Genomic DNA, 21,545 nt, shown 5'->3' on the forward strand with positions numbered 1-21,545 from the left:
TTTTCTCCTCGTAATCCCTAGGGAGTGCAAAGTGTTATGGCCTCTTAATTGCTTTTTTTTATTAATAGTGAAAATGCTGCTACTTTTGCCTGTGGTAGCTCCTGTACCTAGTCAGGTTCTTAGGACTTCAAGCATAGCTATGGGGGAGAAATAGGCTAACTTAGGATTCTAGCCCTTAATACCAGATTCGTTGCAAGTTCCCTAAAGGCAAGAGGCAGTGCTACCCGTGATGCGTCTCAAAACCATACACCTACCATAGCCTGAAATAGAATTGCCCATGATTCTCTGTTACAGCAACAGTGCTTAAAAGCACAGAATTCTATGCTTTCATACACTTAACATGCAAGAAACTTTTCCTTTTTACAAAAACGCTGTCCTCTTAGTTCAATTGTATGTGTTATTTAGGTCTTGTTTTTCAAAGTTGGGTGAGTCCATACAGATTTTTCTATATAAAATTGACAAATAAGCTTCCAGTATTGCTTAAAAGTCATTACAACCAAAAGCCTTGATTTTGTTCATGGGTAATGTCTGTACTCTAAATGCAGCAGTGTTCATTGCACACTGATGAACAGCAGGAAGTCCAGAGTCTTGCCCACTGTCTGACAGTTGATGTTGCCTGAGAGCTAACAGCATGAGGTCAGCTTTAATTTGTATGTTTCATGAAGCTTTTAGGAAATCATTGTCTGTGAGTTTGCCCTTTTGCCAGATGCAGTTAAATGAGTCACCATTCATAAGTTGCTAGCTGGGGACAGGAGTATACAACTGTTCTCTCACAGAAAATCTAATGGCATCAGCCTCCAACCAGACTAAAAAAATTCAACCATAATTGGGTGAGAATTCCTGTACAGTGCTCAGCAGAAGTCTGATTCCAAGACACTCCTCTTGACTGCTGTTAGGAAATAGTTATAGACCTCTTGGGGGCTATTTTTTCATTACCTTTCTTTAATCTGCTTTCCAGTTCGAGACCTTGATCTGGTTCTTCCACTGACTCTAGTGCTGTCTGCCTGTCTGCTCCCCCAGCTTCCCCATGTTTCAGGGTCTTGTTCAAAGCCTGTTTCTATTTGGGTCTGTTGATTTCAGCCTCTGGTGCCTTGGTGCTGAACAGACACAGCTGGCACAAGAGGAAACTGACCTGTTAAGTGCTAAATATTATCCCACCCAGCAGGGCAAGGGAAATTCAGTGTCACCTCCATGATGAGATGATCTGTGTGCCATCTGATGGGAAAGAAAGACTGGTGCATACAGGCATGCGCTCAGTTCACGAGGTCACCACAGAGTGTGTCGTGTCAGAAGGGACCCATGAGGATCGTCGAGCCCAACTCCCTGCTCCTCGCAGGGCTACGTGAAACTAAACCACATGACTTAAGAGCGTTGTCTAGACCCTCTTTGACAGGTTTGGTGCTGTCACCACTTCCCTGGGGAGCTTCTTCCAGTGACCAACCACTCTCAGTAGTGGTTTGAGCCCAGAGGGCAACTAAGGACCAACACAGCTGCTCGCTCACTCCTTCCCCCTCAGGAATGGGTAGGTGAAAATAAAGCAAAAAGGCTCAGGAATCAACATAAGGACAGAGAGGAGTGATTCACCCATTATGGTCAGAGGCAAAAGATAGTCTGATTAGGGGAAGAAAAAACATAAGTGGTGTTAGTGTTTGAATTAAATTTAACAAAACAATAGGACAATGAGAAGTATTATTACATCTTAAAATCACCTTCCCCCCACCCCTCCCTTCTTGGGCTCAGCTTTGCTCCCAATTTCTCTACCTCCTCACCCCCACCAGTGCAGGGGGCAGGGAATGAGGGGCTGCAGTCAGTCCTGCCGCTCTTTCCTCCTCAGGGGGAGGACTCCTTGCACTTTTCCCGTGCTCTGGCGTGGGGTCCCTCTCACCAAAGACAGTCCTCCATGAACATTCTCTTACGTGAGTCCTTCCCACGGGTTGCAGTGCTTCCCAAGCTGCTCTGGCATGGTCCCTCCCACCTGCTACAATCCTCCGAGCACTGAACTACAGCAGCAGGGGCTTCTTCCCATAGCGTTCCAGCCTTCTTTGAGTGCAGCCACCTGCTCCAGCATGGGGTCCTCCACGGGCTGCAGGTGGGCATCTGCTCCACTGATGACCTCCGTGGGCTGCAGGGGCACAGCCTGCCCTCTCACCACGGGCTGCAGGGGGGTCTCTGTTCTGGCCCACTTCCCCTCTTCCTCCTCCTTTCTTCCACCGACCTTGGTGTTTGCATGGTGTCTCCCTTACATCCTCACGACTCCCACTCCTCCCCTCAGGTTCCCTTTCTAAAATGTTATCACAGAGGTGCAGCCACCGTCGCTAATTGGCTCAGCACTGGTGCAGCAGCAGGTCTGACCTGGAGCCAGGGGAGCTTCAAGAAGCTTCTCACAGGAGCCACCATTGTAGCTCCCTCCCTTGCTATGAAAAACCCCACCACACAAACCCAACAACCCAACACACTTAGTGAAGAGCCTTTTCCTAACATTCAACCTGAACTTCACCTGACACAGATTCCATTTCCTTATGTCCTGACACTGGTCATCAGAGAGAGATCAGCTGCTCCTGCTCCGCTGCCCCCTGTGAGGAAGGTGTAGACTGCCATGAGGGCACTCCTCAACCTTTTCTCCAAGTTGAGCAAGCCAAGTGACCTCAGCTGCTCCTCGTAAGTCTTGCCCTTGAGACATTTCTCCATCTTGGTCACCCTCCTCTGGACACATTCTAATAGTTCGATGTCCTTCTACACTGAGGCACCCAATCCTGCACACAGTACTTGAGGTGGGGCCACACCAGTGCAGTGTAGAGTGGGACAGTCACCTCCCTTGACCAGGTGGCAATGCTGTGCTCGATGCACCCCAGGGCACAGTTGGTCCTTTTGGCTGCCAGGGCACACCAGGGCACACCACTGACTCCTATGCAACTTGCCATCAACCCAGACTCACAGATCTTGTTTTCTAATCTGAAACTCAGTTCATGCAGTGCCAACTGATACACCTCTAGAGAAAAAGGTGGCTTGGGCCAAACCTGAGATCTCTGAAGAGCACAGGTGTCAAAAAAAGAAAAAAAGAAAAAAGTTAACGTTAATAACCTGAGACATGGGAGCTGCACTGGCTGTACACCTGAGCCCCGAGTACTCACAGAAATTCTAGCACAGGCACTTGGTTATTTGACAGCGGGTGACTGTAAGACCGAAATCCGGCAGCGCGGATGGAGACAGCGGCCTCCCCGCGCTTCTCCTACAGCGCCAGCGGCCCGGGCAAGAGGAGGCAGGTGCCAGCCCCGCTCGGCAGACGCTGAGGGCCTGTGGGGGCGGTGGGCGGGGCCCCCCGCCCCGCCTCCGCCCCCCCGCCCCGCCTCCGCCCGCGGAGCTCCTCCCGGCGGGGGGCGGTGGCGGCGGCGGCCGGGGCGCGTGAAGGCCGCGCCGCCGCCGGCCCCGCCTTCGCCTGCTGCCTTGGCCGCGCCGCCGGCCGGCCTGCACTTCCTCCCCACGCGGAGCTGCCGCGCCGCCGCCATGAAGTGTCACTACGAGGTGCTGGGGGTGAAGCGCGACGCCTCCGAGGAGGAGCTGAAGCGGGCGTACCGGCGGCTGGCGCTGCGCTGGCACCCGGGTACGGCCGCGACGCCCGCCCTCCGCCGGCCCGGCCCGGCCGGAGGCCCGAGGAGCGGGCCCAGCCCTCCCCGGCCTCGCTTGGCCCCGCGGGCCCCCATCTGCAGGGGCAGAAGCCGCTTTTCCTGGCAGGAGGCTGCGGTCGGTGCTCCGCGCCGGCTGGGCCGCTGCGGGTGTGCGGCGGGGCCCTGCGGGGCGCCGGGCCGGGAGGCAGCGCCCAGGCAGCCTGTCGGTGCTGGCAGCAGCGCTCACCCCTCGCTTGCCCGCTTCGGGTTTCTGAAGCGTCCGTGGCGGGTGCTGCCGTCGTGCGTCAGACCGTTTACAGTTTCGTTAAATTGTCTTACAGATAAAAACCTAGAGAACGCAGAGGAAGCAGCAGAGCAGTTCAAGTTAATCCAGGCAGCGTATGACGTTCTCAGTGACCCCCAGGAAAGAGCCTGGTGAGCAGTGTTTGTGTATTAGCGGCCTGGAAAAGACTTTTTTTAATTCTGCCTCAGCCAGGACTTTGAATTACTTCACACTGGGCCTAGCAACAAGTCAGCACAGGCCTCTGTGGCAGGAGCAGGCACTTTGCTTCGGGCTTTGAAAGGGTTGAGGACTGTGCCGGGAGGCACCGCTGCGCACCCACCCGCACCTTCCTCGAGGTGTTTCGGGAGGTGGTGTTGGGCTGGGCACGGCGGGGTGCTGGGGGACATGCCAGCGTTGGCCTCTGTTTCTTCCTCCCAGAGCAGGAGTCAGCGTGCGCATTAACACTGGTGTCCCTCTGGTCACAGCCCTCCCTGCCTCGGGGGCGGGGGGGGGGGAGAGCCAGCACCACGTCCAGGTGTGTAGCATGCTATTGATTGCTGCAGGTGGTAAGCCTTAATGACATACATAGTGTCGTGTTTCTGTAACAGCCCTAACTTGAAATACGCACACTTTTAAGAGCTGCTTTAAATGTTCTGGGTAGCTTGTTTTTCAAATGGGCTGAAGCATCTGCCAGACTGTGCAGCCAAAAACACCTGTACAGTTTGTCCTCCTTGAAAGGAAAGTACCATTCTCAGCTTTTGTGTGCTAATGTATGATTTGGGATTTTTTTATGTGTAAGTATTGGATGATATAAATTATGTCCTACCCATTCCTGAAAGCTTATTGATGCGTCTTTGCTAGCTGCCTGTTAAGAAATCTATCGATATCGCAGATAAAGTAACAGCAAGTAAACTGAAGATCAAGGGAAAGTATTTACTGAGCCTGTTAGCCTGTTTTTTTTTTTTTTCCCTCTGAAGACTTTGGATATGAGACAGAAATTCCAGACACTGTGCTAAGCTATACATTGAGGCGATATGTGTACTGTGTTAGTGTACTGGTGCTGGGGAATGTTCTGTGCCTCTACATCTCTGATACCGTGAATTTTTGCTAGGTATGATAATCACAGGGAGGCTCTGCTGAAAGGAGGAGTTGATGGAGACTATCAAGATGATAGTTTAGATCTGCTGCGCTACTTCACTGTTAGCTGTTACTCTGGATATGGAGATGATGAAAAGGTAATGAATTAATTCATCTTTAATGAATGAATTTAAATTTCATGAAAAATGTTGGCATTTGCTTTGTGTTGAAAAGCTATGTGTGGAATTGTTGAACACAGGTAGTAATAATGCTTACTCAGATCTTTCTAAGTCAAATTTTACGCTGGACGCTTAGGGAGGCTTTAATTCCTGCTTATTGTCCAACAATTACTTTGTCATGATTTCCAACTATACCACACAACTACAAAGTGTGTGTATATTATTTATATTACATAGTGAAACATTCCAGTGCTTTGCAATACCATCTGTTTATTCAGAAACATCTTTTACAAGCTAGAATGCTTCAAACAAAAAAAAAAAAAGGCAGTATAACAACAGTCCTTGAGGAAAGTGTGCTTCCTATAATTGAATTCCTTGTTGGATTTAAAGATACTTGTAAACTTTAAAAGCTCCAGGTGATTCTAAAAACCTCTGCCAGAGAAAATCCGTATCTGTCTTTGTGTTACTATATTAGGAGTGAGTCAGTAACAAATTAAAAAGAGAGATACTTAATAGTGAGTTTTATATTTGGAACTTCCTCAAAACTTGATCCTCTGTAACCCGAAACTTATCAACAGCTCTGGCATGCTGAAACTTTTTTTGATTTAGATTTGAATATGGGTGATTGATGTGTGAGAGAGACAGAGACTACATGAAGCAGGTGGAAATAAAAAGAATGAGAGAGAATGGAAGTTTGTTAAACAGAAGGATCTTACAAGGCCTTTACACTGGTTTTGAGTTGCTGTTGCAGAATTGTAGTATTTCTCTAAAATACACTACTGTATCTGAGCATTTGTACATCTGTTATTGAGCCATGCAAAATGAGTCAGACTTTTTTTTTAATTTCAGGGATTCTTTACAGTCTATCGACAAGTTTTTGAGAAGATTGCAAAAGAAGAGATGGAATATATGACCCAGGAAGATACCGAATTATTCCCTACGTTTGGATATTCCCAAAGTGACTATGATACGGTAAGAGCAAGTGTAAATCTGAGCTGAAAGTAACACAGTTAAGTCATTACTTTGTCCCACGCTGAAATCCTGCTGTTCTGAGGTGAATACAAACCCATGTATCTGCTGTCTTTTCTACATACTGTAGACCATTACTATAAAGGAAGTGCTTGTGTTCTGATTCATAATATTTAAGTGAATTAAAATTGGTATTTCCTGTTGGACTGTGTTAGTGAGGCTTTTACGGTACATTGTCAGATAAACACTTCACACGGCTAACCATCAGTTATGCCAGTGAAACTTAAGTGTAGTGCAAGGCCTATAAAACAAAAGAACTGATGTTTTCTCTGCTTACTGATGAGAATAGCTGACCAGTGGTTTAATGCAACTTACATTACAGACAGGGATATTGAGATTATTTTTTTTTTTTTAAATAACATGCAGTGTCTTGCCTCATTTAGGAAAGCCATATAACACTTACTGCATAACACAACCTTTAGAAAATGGGAGGTGTGGTGGTTGACCTGCAGTGTGAGCTCCCACTATGATACTCTTGTCATCTACAGTTATCCTGTAGTAAGATTTCATTTCCAAAATACTGGATGCTTTTCTTTGGGAAGCAAGAAAAGAAAATGTCTGTGGTACACTTGAATACTTGTCATCTGGTTTGCCAACTATTTGTTGTATTCTATCAGACTTACGATTTGTTTTTAAGGTTAGCAGTATTCCTGTGTTGAAATTAAATAGTACATTACTAACACTTTCCCCAGTAAATAACTGCACAGTATCAGTGTACTCAAATGTTGCTCCTAGTCTGCTGCTTCTCCCTGTCACTTTTGGTAGAATTGTACTGTATGACTAATTATTTATGAAATTTAAATTGATACATACCTTAAAAACGAGTAACTTCAATGGTACAAAACTTGTCTGGAGTTGGAAACAAAGTTACAAATCAAACTAAGAAGTGTCAGAATGGGTGTTTGAATGTCAGGTAAAATTACAGGATGGTTTAACAAGTGGAAATCTTTCCCAGGGAGAGAACATTTAGTGTCTCTGAAACTGCTAAAAGTGTTTTAATGGAGTTACCGTGAAATATCTTTTGGAAGCTGCTTGTTTTCAGGCCATGGGATAGATATGATTACAGACCCCACATAGCTTTTATGCTGTCAATTAATAACTGCAAAAATGGCTGGAATTCTAGCACCAGCATGCTTTAACATGCTTTGTCTGGAAGCAGAATGCTCACTTTTTTTTTTTTTAAAAAAAAGGGATTCATAGGGGTATTCTATGGGAAATAGCCTCAGTTAACAGGCCATTTAACTTATATTCATACAAAGAGTTTACACTGTCTGAGGATTCCAGCATTGTAGTGCTGACTTCTTGACTTAGTGGGAGTATCATGGGGAAAGAGTTTTAGAAGGGAGCTACAAAAACTCTACAGAGTGATGTGATGTGAATGATCTCTGGTTCAGTCAACTGAGTTGATTCACAAGAAGCTTGACAGGCAGCTCAGTCAATGCCAGGCAGCCAGGGAAGATTTGCTTAAGTCTGTGACTTCACAAGACTTGTAGGTCAGTTTAGATGCAGAAACAAAAGCGATCAGCTCCAAGTGTAAGTAGTAGGCTAAATCCACCTGGGAGTTCAGCAAGAACTGCTGTAGAGTCTTCTGGAGAATGTCAAAGATATGCTTGTATTTCAGGTAGCTGCTGAGGAGGAGGAAAGTCTTAGCTCTTACAGTTGGTGAAGGGCCCCTGTCATCAGTTCATGGCTGTGCATACTTTTGCACAGAAGGTATCCCTTTCTGAAGCAGAAATGTGAGATAGGGAACCTAATCTCACTTAAGTTATGGATTAAATATGGATATTTACTGGTTATTACAGAGCTGGGTTTTTGTGATAGCAGAGAGAAACCGTAGTGACTTACCTGTCAGAGGCCACAGCCATGAACCTTTGCATGTAGATAGGCCATTAGAAATTAGTGTAGAGGTGTTGATAGTTGTAGTCCATGTGAATACTAATGGCAGAAGGAAGAGAAGAGGAGATACTAGAAGAAGAAATATTAAACTGTTAGGTTAGATACTTCTATGAGGTATTCTGAAATATAAGCAGTAGAGCATGTAGGAGTAAGTAGTAAAAAGACAGCTTAATGGGGCAAGTAATGTAAGAAGGGCGTTCAGACATATCTTGTTTCCTGAATATCCAGAATGCAGAGGATCAGTAATTACTTGGAGAGCAATAGAGAACATGTATACCAATGCACACAGCAAGGGTAACAAACAGGAGGAGCTTGGAGCCATGATGCAGAGGAAAATTATGATGTAGTGGCTATCACAGAAACATGGTGGGATGTCTGCCATGACTGGAGTGTGCCAATTGATGGCTACAAGCTCTTTAGGAGGGATAGACAAGGAAGGAGAGGTGGTGGGGTGGTGCTGTATGTTAGGGACTGTTATGATTGCTTTGAGCACAAGCATAGTGAAGACAGGGTGGAGTGTCTTTGTGTTAGAATCAGGGGGAAGGCCAACAGGGCAGATGTCGCAGTAGGAGTCTACTATAGGCCACCCACCCAGGACAGAGAGGTGGATGGAATATTCTGTAGTCACTTAGGAGAAATCTCACGATCGCTTGCCCTTGTTCTTGTGGGAGACTTTAACTTCCCAGACATCTGCTGGAAATTCAACAAAGCAGAGCGGGACCAGTCCCGGAGATTCCTGGAATGTGTGGCAGATAACTTCCTGACGCAGTGGGTGAGAGAACCAACCAGAGCAGGTGCCCTGCTGGATCTCCTCTTTGTGAACAGAGAAGGACTGGTGGATGATGTGGCGGTTGGAGGCCGACTAGGGCACAGCGATCATGAAATAATAGAGTTCTCTATTCTTAGAGAGGCCAGGAGAGGGGGAAGCAGAACTGACATCCTGGACTTCCAAAGAGCTGACTTTGTCTTGTTTGGGCACCTGCTTGACAGAATCCCTTGGGAGACAATCCTGAAGGGTTTAGGGGTCCAAGAATGCTGGACACAATCTTTAAGAAGAAAGTCTTAATGGCACAGGAGCAGGTGGTCCCCAGGTGCTGTAAGAGAAGCCGGTGCCAGAGAAGACCACCCTGGCTGAACAGGGAGCTTTGGCTGCAACTCAGGGAGAAAAGGAGAGTTTACAGCCTTTGGAAGAAGAAGCTAGCCACTCACAGTGATTACAAAGATGCTGTGAGACTATGCAGGGTGGAAATCAGGAGGTCTAAATCCCAGCTAGAAATTAATCTGGCTTCAGCAATCAAGGATAACAAGAAATGTTTCTATAAGTACATCAACAGCAAAAGAAAGACCAGGGAAAGCCTCCATCCCCTGCTAGATGCAGGAGGAAACATGGCAATGAGTGATGAGGAAAAGGCTGAGGTGCTTAACGTCTTCTTTGCCTCAGTCTTTAGTAACAAGACTAGTTGTACTGAGGGAATCCAGCCTCCTCAGCCAGAAGAGAGAGACTGGGAGAACGACCCCCCCCCGTATTCCAGGAGGAGATAGTGACCTACTGCATCACATAGACATACACAAGTCTATGGGACTTGATGGGATACACCCGAGGGTGCTGAAGGAGCTGGCTGGGGTGCTCGCCAAGCCACCTTCCATCATTTACCAGCAGTCCTGGCTGACCGGGGAGGTCCTGATGGATTAGAAATTGGCCAATGTGACGCCCATATATAAGAAGGGTTGAAAGGATGATCTGGGAAATTACAGGCCTGTCAGCTTGACTTTGGTGCGCGGGAAGCTGATGGAGCAGTTCATCCTGAGTACCATCACACAATACGTGTGGGACAACCAGATGATCAGGCCCAGTCAGCATGGGTTTATGAAAGGCAGGTCCTGCTTGACAAACCCGATCTCCTTCTACAACAGGGTGACCTGTTTATTGGATGAGGGAAAGGCTGTGGATGTTGTCTGTCTTGAGTTTAGTAAGGCCTTTGACACCATTTCCCACAGCATTCTCCTGGAGAAACTGGCTGCTCATGGCTTGGATGGGCACACGCTTTGCTGGGTAAAAAACTGTCTGGATGGCCGGGCCCAAAGAGTTGTGGTGAACGGAGTTAAATCCAGTTGGCGGCCGGTCACGAGCGGTGTCCCCCAGGGCTCAGTTTTGGGGCCACTCCTGTTTAACATCTTTATTGATGATCTAGACGAGGGGATTGAGTGCACCCTCAGTAAGTTTGCAGATGACACCAAGTTGGGTGGGAGTGTTGATCTGCTCGAGGGTCGGGAGGCTCTGCAGAGAGACCTGGACAGGCTGGAGCGATGGGCTGAGGCCAACTGTAGGAGTTTCAATAAGGCCAAATGCCGGGTGCTGCACTTGGGCCACAACAACCCCCAGCAGCGCTACAGGCTTGGGGAGGAGTGGCTGGAGAGCTGCCAGTCAGAGAGGGACCTGGGGGTGTTGATTGACAGCCAGCTGAACATGAGCCAGCAGTGTGCCCAGGTGGCCAAGAAGGCCAATGGTATCCTGGCTTGTATCAGAAATAGCGTGGCCAGCAGGGACAGGGAAGGGATCTTACCCCTGTACTCGGCACTGGTGAGGCCGCACCTCGATGACTATGTTCAGTTTTGGGCCCCTCACTACAAAAAGGACATTGAATGACTCGAGCGTGTCCAGAGAAGGGCAACAAAGCTGGTGAAGGGTCTGGAGCACATGTCGTACGAGGAGTGGCTGAGGGAACTGGGGTTGTTTCTAGAGAAGAGGAGGCTGAGGGGAGACCTCATTGCCCTCTACAACTACCTGAAAGGCGGTTGCAGAGAACTGGGTTGAGCCTCTTTAACCAAAGTAATAAATGATAGGCCAAGAGGTAATGGCCTCAAGTTGCGCCAGGGAAGGTTTAGACTGGGTATTAGGAAGCATTTCTTTCCAGAAGGGGTTGTTAGGCGTTGGAATGGGCTCCCCAGGGAGGTGTTGGAGTCCCCATCCCTGGAGGTGTTTAAGAGTCGGGTCGACATAGCGCTGAGGGATATGGTGTAGTTGGGAACTGTCAGTGTTAGGTCAGTGGTTGGACTGGATGATCTTCAAGGTCTTTTCTAACCTAGATGGTTCTGTGCTTCTGAACAAACCAAAAAATAATAATTGTGCCATTTTATTAATCCAACATTTACTCATGAATAGTAAAAGGAAGGAGAATAAGGAAAGATCATTTACTGTTTCTTTTAATGTGGGAGCTAGAGGCCTAATTTTAACCTCCAGTCATATAATTTGTTAACAAAACAGGAGTAAGTGCATCTTCACATAGCCCCTTGTTAAACTTTGCAAGTCATGGCTCTGTGCTATTGTATATGCCAGCAATTTACATGGGTTAATGAAAGAAAAATCCATCAAGGGGTGTTAATTTCTGTCTTGCTCTGGAAGCAGAGAGAATATACAGTGAAGAAATAGCATTATGTACATGTGCTTGTTTTATTGCTGCTCTTGTGCCGGTCATTGGCTACTGTTGAAAATGTATGGCTGATCTTTGGTATAATTTAGTATGGTGGTTCTTAGGCAATATGTGCATATGCCTGCTTGTGGACAGCATGTCTGATTCTGATTGTGCTTTTCAGTTTAACAGGGAAAGTACAGCACAGCTAAGTAACTAGTATCAATGCAATCCAATCCTGCAAGGGGATATTTTTTAGAAATTGCAGTTTGGAATGGTTTAGACCAGGTTGTTGATTTGGCATGGATTGAAATTTTAAGAATGGTATTAGAGGTTTCCCTAAACCTTCATGCGATGTATTTATAACCTGAGGGAAAACTGGCCTGTATAGAAGACACAAAACTGCTACAGAAGTCCTGAATTATTTGGTATGGCTTTTGTTTTGTGTTGTGTCCCATCTGCCCCTGGCCAAACAAGTGACTTGCTTAATATTTTTGTTTTTTTCTTACAGATAGTCCACCCTTTCTATGCATATTGGCAGAGTTTCTGTACTCAGAAAAACTTTGCTTGGAAAGAAGAATATGACACACGACAAGCCTCGAACCGCTGGGAGAAACGAGCTATGGAAAAAGAGAACAAGAAAACAAGAGAGAAAGCAAAGAAAGAGAGGAATGAACTGATCCGTCAGCTAGTAGCCTTTATTCGTAAAAGGGATAAAAGAGTACAGGCTCACAGAAAACTTGTAGAAGAACAAAATGCAGAAAAAACTAGGAAAGCAGAGGAATTTCGAAGGCAGCAGAAGCTCAAACAAGCTAAGTATGTAAATGTGGAACAAATCTTTTCTTTTAAACTTGGAGAAACTATTCATGAGGATACCACATAGAGTTAGACTCTTAATATTAGCTCCACTTGCTCTTTTAAACATATGTGAAAATTTTATCTATTAGTTTTGGTCTCAAGTCTGAGCTTTTTAAAACTTGAGGGTCTGCATTGAAATGACATGTAGAGAGCTAAGATAACCTGGAAATAGTTATCTGTGTGCTGCAGGTAACTGGCTGTAGTAGCACAGAATCCAGTGTGCTTTTTGATGGTTTTATTTTTCCCAAAATTAAGAGGTGATGTCCTGAATGTAAGCACAGTTTATTCTTCCAACTAGAAGAGATTTTTGCCTGCAAATGGGAGGAAGGAGCTTAAATTCTTAAGAGTACACTTGAAAAATAATTGCATATTGATTAAAATTATATATTATATTTTTCCCCCTAAAGGGAGAATGAAGCAGAGTTATGCATTTACTGACAAATGGCTTGATAATTCTTAGTCCATGAGCCAGCTGGCACAAAATTGAGCTGTACTGTGGTGCACTGATTGGTAACTTGGGCCACACTTAAATTTGGAAAACTGAGCTGGTACATTCCCATAGTGCAGAGTCAAGGAGTAACGTGCTTGTGGCTTTTGTGGTCCTGTGCTGTTTATGGGTTTGGATCTTGCAGCAGGTAAAAGCAGCTGTACTGCTTGTGAAGATTGAGCTGACTTTCCTGCTGTCAGCTTGATATTGACCATGCTGTACAGCATTTCCTGCCTGAAATTCAAGCAGGACCCACCTATGTTAATACCTCTTTACTTGCAGCATAGATGTGCCCACTGACATCATAAACTAGCTGCTCAGATTTCCAGGCCTTATAGATAATTGTTTGCTCCATCATAATATGTTCAGGAATTTCCTCTTAAAATACCAGAGAAAAACATGTTACCTTTTAAATAATACTGCTTCTGTAATTCCCATCTCATGGACACAATGTAGAAGTTACTGTATTATTCTACTTAAAGGCTTGCTGAGCAGTATAAAGAGCAGAGCTGGATAACCATGTCAGATCTGGAGAGAGAGTTGCAAGAAATGGAGGCACAATATGAAAAGGAATTTGGAGATGGATCAGATGATGAAGATGAATTAGAAGAACAGGAGACAAAAGGCATCGAAGGTATGGATGTGGGGAGATGATCTATATTGAGTTGTTCCAAAGATCACTCATCTGACTTTGATCCCCACTGATCTCTTCAGACAAACTGCATGATGAGACTGAAGAAGCTGAATTTCTTGATGGTCTGTACTGCCCTGCTTGTGACAAATTCTTAAAAGCTAAGAAAATGTAAGTGCTTGTGGTTGGGGATTTGAGGGTGGGGCTGTTGGGTTTTTAATTTTTTTAAAAAAATGCATTTTATACAGTTTTTAACTTCACATAATGGTCAGTGTTGTCTTTCCAGTAAAGACACTGTCAGGGCAGAATTTTCTGTACTTAGTAGTGATCGATAAAGGGCCTGTTTATTAATTTATATGTAAATATAACAGTGTTTGCTCAGAGCTACCTGCAGTAACCATCTGCTGGTCTTCACAGGATGAAGAATCACGAAAAATCAAAGAAGCATCGAGAGATGGTAGCACTGTTACGACAGCAACTGGAAGAAGAAGAAGGGAAATTTCCCGTGTCTTTGGACGATGCAAGTGGAATACATACTGAAGAGGAGGAAGAACCAGAAGATATGCCTAAGCAGAAGTACTTTACATTGGTTTTTTTACATTATTGTGACTAATAATTTAATAAGTCTTGGAAGCCCTCAGAGGGAGCTTCTGATGATTTATAGTGCTGGAACTCATAATATTGTGCAATTTAGAATATTTCTTATCATCAGAGTTCCAGTTAAATGCATGCATTAGTATGACTGGATTCAAATGTTGTAGGATAATAGTCTCATATTTTCTCTGCTTCTTAAAGTTACACGTTAAGGAAATGCTTCTTAAAGTTACATGTTAAGGAAAAGTAGTGATTGTTGTTTTTCAAACAGGGGAACTTGCACAAGGCCAGGGTTTATTGTTTTGGTGCTTTTTGTCAGTTGGATGCTGGCATACGTAGAAAATGACTGTGCTTAAAATCAGAATTGATGAAATAAGGTGCACAACTTCATTTTTTGAATGGCCAAAGTGTAATACCAACTATCTCACCAATATCTTCAAGTTCAGTCTGAGCAGAATAAATGTTTTACTAAATGCAATGAGTAGTTTAGGAGAATTGTTGTTAATCATTTCAGGCATGAGTAATTTTCTATTTGGCTACTGTCTTCCTAATATGTTAAGAGGATGAGCAAAATACAGCTTGGTATCTTTTTAGAAATTGTACTCATCTGTTTTTTGTTTTTTCTTGAAAAGAGGTCATTTTAAATTTGTATCTTTACAGACTCTCGAAGAAGCAGAGGAAGAAACAGAAAACAATGATGGTATGTAGTCATGTAATGATATTCAGCGAACTTTACAATCCAGTTTTGTTATCTCCTAGTGTCCTGGTTTTGGCTGGGACAGAGTTCATTTTCTTCCTTGTAGCTGGTACAGTGCTGTGTTTTGGATTTCGTATGTGTCACGTCCTGCTCAAATGAGGGAGACGAGTGGCTTAGATTGTAAATCCCCAACAGAGTGGACAATGGTGAGACAAGTCTCAAAGTCCAGACATTTATTAATTTCCCACAGTGTACTAATTGAATACATGATAATTGACTAAGTATGTAATGAATTATGATATGCAGTATAGTATGCCTTGTGTTACCGAATGATGAAAAAGGGAAAAAAGAAGAGAGAGATACTGAGAGGTAGAAATAGAGATCACCAGCCTGAGTTCCTGCACTGATCCTGCCGACGAGGGTTCAAGGATGCATCTGTCTTCTTTTCTTCTCTTCACTTCTTTCTTTCTTCCTTTATTTCACTCCTTGACCCCCCTCAATTTATACACGTTTTCCTTGGGTCCATCCCCCAGGTCAACCCACATACCCACTTATCCCATGTATGGGGAGGGGTAAGGTGGCTCATGGGATGATGTAATTAGCATGATCTTGTTAGTCTTCATTAGCATATGCAGGATGTCAACTTTAATATGCATTTTGCAGATAATGAAGCGAGTTCATTCACCAGACAGATGGTCCTTGAAGCTTTACAAGATGCACCAGAGCAGAACCGTCCTGTCTCCCCAGGGCTCCCTCCTCCAGCCCATCCTGTGCTATCCAGGCAGCCTTATCAGCTTCAACCTCCACACGATCCACCCTGTGACTGTAGTTTCGTTACTTTGCAAGACATTCCTTGGCTCGGAGGGCCTCTGCTCCCACACCCCCATCCCTTATCTCTTTCTCTGTCCTTGTTTCTCGCAGGCCTGTTTCTCTCGGGCCCTGTTTCTGGGAGTTAAAAGTAGTCTCTTGCAGTGTGAGAATAATGTTGAAAACACACTGATGTGTTAGTTGTTAAGTAGTTCTTATCCTAAGTTAAGGATTTTTCAGTCTCCCATGCTCTGCCAGTGAGCAGATGTACAAGAAGCTGGGAGGGAGCATGGCCAGGACAACTGACCTGAACTAGCCAAAGGGATATTCCGTACCATAGAGCATCATACTCAGTACATAAACTAGGGGAGTTGGCTGGGGGCTGATCGCTGCTTGGGCATCCGTCAGTGGGTGGTGAGAAACTGCATTGTGCATCACTTGTCTTTTCTTGAGTTTTATTTCTCTTTCTCTGTTTTTGCTATATTCATTTTCATGACAAGAATAATAATCATTATTATAAATTTATTTTGGTCATTAAACTGTTCTTACCTCAGCCCATGGGTTTTACTTTTTCCCGATTTTCCTCTCCATTCCACTCGGGGGCAGGAGTGAGCGAGTAGCTGCATGGTGCTTAGTTGCCAGCTGGGGTTAACCCATGATACCTAACTTAACTTTTCTTTTTCCCTGAAAAATGAGAGAACTTGAAATTCTACAGAACTTGAAGACTGTTTTCAGATATTTTTTAATTCTTCTTTGACTGCAAAATAATTATTACACTTATGATCATATTTTAAGATGATAATCTCACAGACCTCACTTTGTTCTGTTTATGCAAATTGTAATAAATGTGATGCTGGCTCTTAAAAGGCTACAGTCAGAAGTGTAAGGAAAACAGATGGAAACAGGCAGATAGAGAGAATGCAATGAATTGATCAGAGAGGCCAGCAATGGTCTTAGGGCAGCTCAGTTGTTTGGTGGTCGTTTTCTAATTTGGTTGCCGGAGTTAATGTATTGTTTGTTAATCTCTAACTTAAGGGGTGGGAAAAACCCCACATTATTGGCATCCTACTGACACTGTAGTTGTTGGAACCAACACATCCATTCCACCTTTCATTTGAATTGTAAACGTGAGTAACACCAATCTGTTGTACTCCAGGATCTGAGTTGCCATGATTTGACAGATCTGTGCAGACAGCAGCAGGGTGAAATTCAAGAACTGCAAGCTGTTTCAGGCTGGAGTGGCAGGAGTGCTATAGTGAGCAAACTGTTCTGTCTGCCTTCCTCAAATTTGATCCTTTTCAAGTCTTACCTCTTCTCTACTTACTACCTCAATCCTAGCTGTGTTGCTGGTACAGATCCTGCCTCTTCCATCCTTTCCCAAGATGGTCTTCCGTCTTCCCACAGCATAACCCCTCTAGTCTCTTATTGTGTGTTCTCCTTCTGCCCTCTCCCACATCATCTCTCAATCTCAAGAAACTTCCCTGAGGCTTTCAAGCAACTGCGTTTTTCTTGTTTCTCTTTGGCTGGTGTTGCGTAGTCCGAGTCAGTATTGACTTGACCTTCTTGTTTCCATGCAGGACATCAGGCTTCTGTTCAACTCTTGACTCCTCAGTTTGAAATCTAGTGGTCCTGTTCTTGCTGTATAGGTTGCCCATAGGCACTGTGTCTGTCTTCCATCCGTTTGGTCACAAGGTTTTCTGCAGCCCAGACAGTAGGTGCCACTCTTGTGTAGCATGAGTTGGTATCTTGTGCTGAGAGATTCTTTTTGAGTTCAGGGAATTGCTATGGTTTTTGTTTTCCTAGCCAAGTTTTTTTTTTCAGGTAGCTGAGACTCTGCAAAAGATACTAGAGGTGATAGAATAGCATTAATGTAGTGTTAGGTCAAATTTGTGATCCTGCTTTTGGGAGCTGAGCTGCTTCAGACATGCTCAGGGGTTGATCGTTTGCCAAACTATGTGGAAAAAGCTGCCAGTGTTTCCAATGTTAGGGAGGGAAAATACAGTGTGTCTATCTAGCTTCAGTCAGCTCAGTCATTTTGGCTTAATTGTCATAAAGCAGGTGTCTGGCACAGAAAACTTTAGTCTAAATAATTAACACTTTGCAATGTTCTAAGCAAAGACTATCTTACAATGTGAAGTGGTAGCCAGAACAGAATGAGTCTTGTGTATAATTAAAAGCTACCTTCATTCTCCTCTTCTGTAATTTTAGAGGCTGTTTTATTGGTGTTTCTTCCCTTCATCACAGGTGGCCTCACCTTTCAAAACAGGAGAACTAAGGTTTTACCTGTTACAATCTCACTGAAAACACACAGTAAAATTAAGAGGGTCCATGGCTTTCTGTTCTCCCCACCCACCCATATTTGAGGTAAATGAGTATAATACTGTAAACATAATCAGTAATTACTTTAAAGTAGTTAACTTGCATTTCTTCTGTTTGGACAGACTTATGAGAACACTCTTGATAAAAGTACTGATGAAGAAACAGTTGAACAAAAGGAGCTGCCTGGCATGGACAAGGACAGTGGCTCAGCAGAGGAGTTGGTAAATGATGGCCAAAGATGTGCTGTGTCAGAGGATGCAAGCACTACAGAAGATGTCGGCCAAGTGAATGAAGTGAAAAGTGAAGTAAAAAGGTGCACTGACTTGCAGTATTGCAGTCACTGTGTCATTCTATGTCATGTTTGATACTGTCAACAGTGTAGATTTACTCACCATTGTGAACTGGGCACTACTCCACTAAATCAGAGTTCAATAAATATGATACTGAAAAGGTGTGTTAGGATGTACTTTGGAAATGGCATTTGACTGCAAATCCCTGCCACATCACTTACCAGTAGCTGATTCATCATCTAGCCGAATCTCAAGATCAACGATTGGTTCTATAAGTTAAATTGCTTTATTTTTTTTCTGGAAGCACTTTTATTGTGTTGTGTGAAGGAAGAACAGGGGAAAGCAGCAGAGACATTGATGATTGAAAACCATCAGAAGGTCTTAAATGTCGAATGTTCCTGTGCATTGATCTTGGTTTCTCTTTGTCTATCAGCAGTACTAAGCCTAAAGGGAAAAAAGCCAAGGATGCAAAAAAGTCTGCTCAGGCATCTTCAGAGCACCCAACAACGGTATGTCAAATTACTCAACGCTATTTAAAAGCTGGCAGTTATGTTACTACAAACAAGGTTGGTTACTTGATCACCTCCAGTCCACAGATTGTTACATGTTTTTGCTTATTTCTTTAATGATACAGGTATTTCTATCCCTGTGATTTTATTAGAAGCTAGGAGACTGGAACATCAGCTCTTGTCCTTGCAGAGAAGAGCAGGGCTAAATTTCAGTTCTCAGAGTTGCTAAAGCTCTGTATCCAAGGCCGGTCAAACCAAATAAATTAAACAACTGAAGACACAGCTGTTGTCATCAGGCAGGTGACAAGCAGTACTATTTGCATCTTTCCCAATATTGATGCTTCCCAGAAAGAACAGGATTTTATAGTAACTACAGCTAAGACATACTAAATTCGCTAAATCTCAAAGCCTCAAGTATTGTGTGTATAGTCAGGTGAGGTCAAAAGTATTGTTTATCTTGAGTTAGATTTGCAAGGCTTCTATTCTTGTTCTTCATTCTACTTAGTACACTTTGAAATTCCAAGAAGTTATACTTACGATTTTTTAAAAATATGTATATTTAATTGTTAATCAGTAATGGAATATCTGTGATAGAAACAAACAGCTTAGTCATGTTGCATTGTCTAAGACTACATAGAACAAATTGGTGTATTACATTTGTTAGATATTCCATATGAATGTAAAGCATTTTGGTTTTTTCCTCATTGTAGAATGAAGTTCCCATCCATTGTGTAACCTGCAACTGTGCATTTCCATCTCGAAATAAACTGTTTGAACACCTAAAAGCCACAGGACATGCAAAAGCAACACAAGCACCACCTGTAGGTAAAGCTGTAAACACCAGAAACAAAAAAGAGAAACGTAAAAACAGATAGAACTTTGTTACAGTGATGGTCTTCAGAATCGTACATGAAAACTTTCCCAAAATGGAAAGGTGCACATTGCCTGGATTCGGGGTTAAAGAGAGAAGACACTTCCTATCTTTGGGGGAAAAAAAAAAAAGGAAGATGCAACAAAAGGAGTATTATTTGGTGAAGGAACCTGTGCTTTCTTTTCATTTTATCGGCCTTTCTTTAATGACTGGATGTGACCTACCATCTCAGCAGCTTTCATGTTGGGGGTGGGGAAATAGTAATTCAAAGCTACTCACCTTGCACTCCTGTAGAAACTTGCACAGATAAAGAACCCATGCAGAGGAAATAATAAATTATTTTAACACTTTTGTTGCTGCTTTTCTTCTGAGAGGGTGACTGTAGACAATGGAAGGGCCTGTGCTTCGTTGTTAAAGAAGAAACATCACCAGGACATAGAACACAGGCTTTAATTCTGCCATCCCCAAGGGCTCTTTCAAATTACTAAATTACATTAAACAGCAGATGGAAGGGAAGGAGTAAGACGACAAGGCTGGTTAATCAGTTTTGACAATTCCTATTGGTTTTGTGTATCTACCTGCATGCCAGATGTTGGGGGAAAAAAAGTAGCGGAAGAGCCTTGCTGGAATAAGTGAAGGGAGAAATAAATGAGTGACATGAATAAATTTGTTCTGATTTCTAATGAAAAACAACATGGGCATTGGTACTGCACCTGTGTTTAAATTCATAATCTACCTGATCTTGAGTAGCACTTTAAAAAAAAAAAAAAACCAAAACAAAAAACAAAACAAAATGGTGGGATTGGAGTGGATTTTACACAGGAATTGTCAATGCAGTTGGAGAAGGCAGTGCTCAGCAAAGGCTGTAGTATGTTGTTTAGGAAACCCCTAGTGTAAAATTTTCCAGAAGCACTGATCTTGCATTAACTAAGTTCCTGTAAAGTTTCAATTTGTCACATGAAATGGCAGAACACTCTTCTTCCCCTATAAGTTAACATGTTAACAAGTTAACATTTTGACTTTATCGGATCAAAGAATTACTCATATGTTAAAATCTGAATGAAAGTAAAATGATGAATGTACAGTTCTTGCTGACTGTCCACAACACCATTTTTTTTTTGTTGGAAACTGAAGGAAGTAACGAACTAAAACATTTAAGAAGATGATTATGTAAGAAAAAAACCACAGCATCTTATTTCACCACCCAGAGTTTGCATCTTTGCTAAATGACTAATGGGTGTGCTGTGCGATCCCAAACGCAGCAGGAGGAAAAGAAAAGCATGTTTTGGAGAGGATGATGACTGGATGAGAGCCCCATGATAAAAATAATTACTGTAATTAGAAACTTTTCAACTTTGTGCAAACTTTTTTTTCCCATGCTCTAATTACAGTGTATCCTTGTAACGGTAAACAATTTTAACTCTGAAACCTCCAGTTATGCTCTGTTCAGGGTGCTTCTCGGCCAGAGGTTGGATATGCTTATGTAAGTGAAATCTCACAGGCTGAACCCTGCAGTACTACTTTTTAACTTAAATTTTTTTCTTATTTAAATAAAACCAAATACTTTATCATTTGTGTGTTTTACAAGTGCTTGTATGTCTTGGGTATAAATGGCAAGGTTTTGGTGGCAGAGGTGGGGGCAGCAGCAGTGGCAACTGGTGTGGAAGGCAGCTGGGGACTATACTGCACTGGTCCCAGGCAGCTCTGCAACACTGCACACCAGTGCTCAGCCACAGGGGAGCTGGCGGTGCTTCTGTGGAAAGATAATTAAAGAACTGGCAGCAAGCACGGTGGCGCAGAGGAACAGGGCTGGGGCGGCACTCCACTGCAGCGCTGGTACCACCCCCAAGGGACTGTGGATGCCACAGAGTCCAAACAATGTGCTTCCCCAAAGCAACTGGACTAATTTTCCCTTCACTTTTTCTGAAAAATAACAAATTTTGATAACGACTTTCATAGATGGAAGATGACTATATGTCTGCCTCTTCATTTGATACTCAGTT

At 43.7% G+C, this 21,545-nt stretch overlaps 1 protein-coding gene across 3 annotated transcripts; it reads left to right on the plus strand.

The window, feature by feature from the left end:
• Window positions 1–3,389: 3,389 nt before the first annotated feature.
• On the plus strand, window positions 3,390–21,115 carry DNAJC21 (DnaJ heat shock protein family (Hsp40) member C21). 3 transcript variants are annotated; one of them, XM_074812589.1, is made up of 12 exons: window positions 3,390–3,601; window positions 3,947–4,040; window positions 5,000–5,123; window positions 5,994–6,116; window positions 11,991–12,295; window positions 13,307–13,458; window positions 13,539–13,626; window positions 13,873–14,031; window positions 14,710–14,749; window positions 17,995–18,185; window positions 18,596–18,671; window positions 19,382–21,115. In XM_074812589.1, exons 1-12 carry the CDS (start codon window positions 3,505–3,507, stop codon window positions 19,544–19,546), a joined length of 1,614 nt encoding a protein of 537 aa, XP_074668690.1. In that variant the 5' UTR covers window positions 3,390–3,504; the 3' UTR covers window positions 19,547–21,115. The 3 variants fall into 3 exon arrangements, with proteins under 3 accessions (XP_074668690.1, XP_074668691.1, XP_074668692.1); XM_074812590.1 differs by having other exon boundaries at window positions 18,599–18,671; XM_074812591.1 differs by lacking the exons at window positions 17,995–18,185; window positions 18,596–18,671; window positions 19,382–21,115 and adding an exon at window positions 15,410–16,106.
• The last annotated feature ends 430 nt before the right edge of the window (window positions 21,116–21,545 follow it).

This window comes from Strix aluco, chromosome Z (genome assembly GCF_031877795.1).
Source record: "Strix aluco isolate bStrAlu1 chromosome Z, bStrAlu1.hap1, whole genome shotgun sequence".
Lineage (NCBI taxonomy): Eukaryota > Metazoa > Chordata > Aves > Strigiformes > Strigidae > Strix > Strix aluco.